Source organism: Capra hircus, chromosome 16 (genome assembly GCF_001704415.2).
Source record: "Capra hircus breed San Clemente chromosome 16, ASM170441v1, whole genome shotgun sequence".
In the NCBI taxonomy this organism is placed as follows: Eukaryota; Metazoa; Chordata; class Mammalia; order Artiodactyla; family Bovidae; genus Capra; species Capra hircus.
Window position 1 is genome coordinate 49,962,745 of NC_030823.1, and position 2,869 is coordinate 49,965,613.

Genomic DNA, 2,869 nt, shown 5'->3' on the forward strand with positions numbered 1-2,869 from the left:
ACATCTTCAGTTTCTCCAGAGGGTGGGGGTGGTGTCACCATTTTGATCCCATAAGGTTTGTCCCTTAACTTGGCCACTTTGGCCTGGTGACCACCCAGTGACCCTGGGTCCCCTCACCCAGTCCCTCCTCCACCCTTCCCCCAATCTCACCAGAAGGATGCCGAATGGAGGGCTGATGACGTGGGGTGCTGGACAGGGTGGAATGAACACTTCACATTTGGCTTTGCTACAACTTTATTCACTACGCTGCATGAGGAGCCCTCCCTAAGGCCCTCCTGGCCCTTCCCTACCCACCCCGCAGACGTAGATTCATGAACACGGTGCACCCGGTCGTGAGGCCGTATTCCCCCAGTGGGTGCTCATCATCCATGGGCTTCCCTTCAAAAGACAGCCAGAATTGGTCCGCTTGCACACGCTCCTTTTGGCACACCTGCTGCTTGAGCACAGCCACAGTCTGCGTCAGCTGGACCTCATAGGAGCTGCTGCGACCCTTGTCGTTCCTCACCAGGATGTTCAGGGTGGCGCTGCAGTTCTGCACCATCAGCAGGATGGTGCTGCCAGCTTTCAGGCCCTGGTGGACAAGGGGCACCCCTTCCTGCAGCACTTCCCTGCTGTCAAGGTGGGCCAGGCGCTGCTGGAAAGCAGGCACATTGATCTTCTGGGCGATGAACTGCTTCAGCTCAGATACCATCATGGAGTCCCTCAGAGGCACCAGGATCTCCTCGCCCCCTAGCATCTTCACCTTCAGGTCCCCGCCCTGTGGGCATCACACAGATTTAGAAGTCCTGGGACTACTGCACATGCAGCACTGACAGTTGGGTGAGTGTCAGACCCCAGGGATGCAGCTCCCTCCTCTCCACCCTTCCCATCCACCAGGAGGGGGACCCCAGGCACTGGAGAATGCAAGGGAGCAGAAGAGCCACTACCCACAACCTTCATGTCATCTCTCCAATAAAATACCCCCCTGCCCTGTGCTGATTCCAAGGGATCTCAGAGTTGGCCGCTGGGCAGAAGCCACCTTTCAGGACCCAGACCCTGATTTCAGAAAGAGCCTTGTTCCTCCCCTCAAACTTAGGGAACTGGATGCTTTGAGTAGCTCTACCTGCCTGTGCATATGTAGGCATTCTTCTCCTGGGAGATGCCACCAGGCAGGGGAGTACAGAGCCCACGTGCCCCACCTGTCAAACCCGCCTCACCACTCACCATGGCCGTGGGTTCTGGTGTCAGGTTCTCTGCAGACACTGGTTGGCTGTAGCTGCCTCTCCGCTCTCAGCGCTCTCCAGCGCTGGCAGCTCAGCCCTTTAAAAGCCTGAGCAAACCACGTCAGAGTTACATAGGCTAATTCAGCTTCAGTTTCGGTTTCCTTTTCCCAGGACAGCCCCAGAGTGAGAAACGGAAACCATGCCCCATGCGATGACACAAGGAACTGAGGTGGGCTGGGCAGGGGGGCTTTCCACCTGACCAGCTGGGTCTGGGACTGTGATAGCATCCCCACCTCCAGGATTGAGTGTTCAGAAATCCCTGCATGTTCCACACCTCGGGTCCTTTCCAAGATGCACACATATCGTAATAACATGAGCTAAGAATCAGAAACTTTCACTTTCCATTTACCAATTTGCAAAATTACTAACCTTGAAAAATATTGCCAGGGTTAATTCCAAAATAACAAAATATTGACAATCTACTCAGAGATAATCACTGTGTGTTTATGACAATGTGTGTTCAGATTGTTTTAATGAAAAAGAATGTATCTTTTCTATAAAAACGAACTCATGGACACTCTTGAGAAAGTGAAAAACTACACAAAATGGGGAAAAATATTTGCAATCCATGTGTCAGATAAGAGTCTAGTATCTGCATCGTCTGGAACTTTTACAACTCAACAACTGAAAGATAAGCAACTCAATTAAAAGTTGGGCAAATGACTTAAATAGACATTTTAAAATAGAAAATACATAAATGGCCAACAGCCACATGAAAATATATTCAACATCATTGGAAATGATGGGAACCAGGGAAATGCAAATCAAAACCAGATGTACTATGTCACACCCACTAGCATGAATATAATAATAATTAAAAAGAGAATAATAAGTGTTGGTGAAGATGTCAAAAAAATGGAATCTTCATACATTGCTGATGGGATTGTGAAATTATGTAGCCACTGCAGAAAACAATCTAGTCATTCCTCAAAAGGTTAAATAGAATTTTCATATGACCCAGCAATTCCACTCCTAGAGTATGCCCAGAGAACTGACAACAGGTGTTCAAACAGATGCTTGCACCCAAATGTTAACAGCAGCTCTAGTCATAGAATGGTTGAAATGGGGGGAGGAACCAAACCCATCAGCAGGTGGAGGCACGAAGTGTGGTGCCTCCTTATAGTAGAATGCTCCTCAGCCATAACCAAGGATGGAGCACTGACGCAGGCTGCAGTGTGAATGATGCTCAGTGAAAAATAACAGACACAGGCCACAAAGCATGTGATTCAACTGATATGAAACATCCACAAGAGGCAAGTCCATAGAGACTGAAATACATTAGTAATTGCCAAGAGCTGCGGGGAGGAGGCATGCGGAGACACCACTTCACGGAGATAAGGCCTCCTTTGGGAATGATAAAAATGTTTCAGAACTAGATAGAGGTGATGGTTGTACTAAATATACTAAATGCCACTGAATTATATACTATAAAATGGTTAAGTTTATGTTACATGAGCTTCACCTCAATTAAAAAAAAAAATTGAAAAAAAAAATCCTCCTGCTACTCTCAACATTTTGAAACCTGCTTCATTCACAGTTCAGTTCAGTCACTCAGTCCTGTTGGGCTCTTTGAGACCCCATGACTCAAAGACTGCACCACGCCAGGC

General features: G+C 48.1%; 1 protein-coding gene across 1 annotated transcript; it reads right to left on the reverse strand.

The window, feature by feature from the left end:
• On the reverse strand, positions 217-1,333 carry ISG15 (ISG15 ubiquitin-like modifier). Its single transcript, XM_005690795.3, has 2 exons — positions 1,204-1,333; positions 217-757 (listed from the first exon to the last, which is right to left on the reverse strand). The coding sequence occupies exons 1-2, from the start codon at positions 1,204-1,206 to the stop codon at positions 287-289; spliced, it is 474 nt and encodes a 157-aa protein (XP_005690852.1). The 5' UTR covers positions 1,207-1,333; the 3' UTR covers positions 217-286.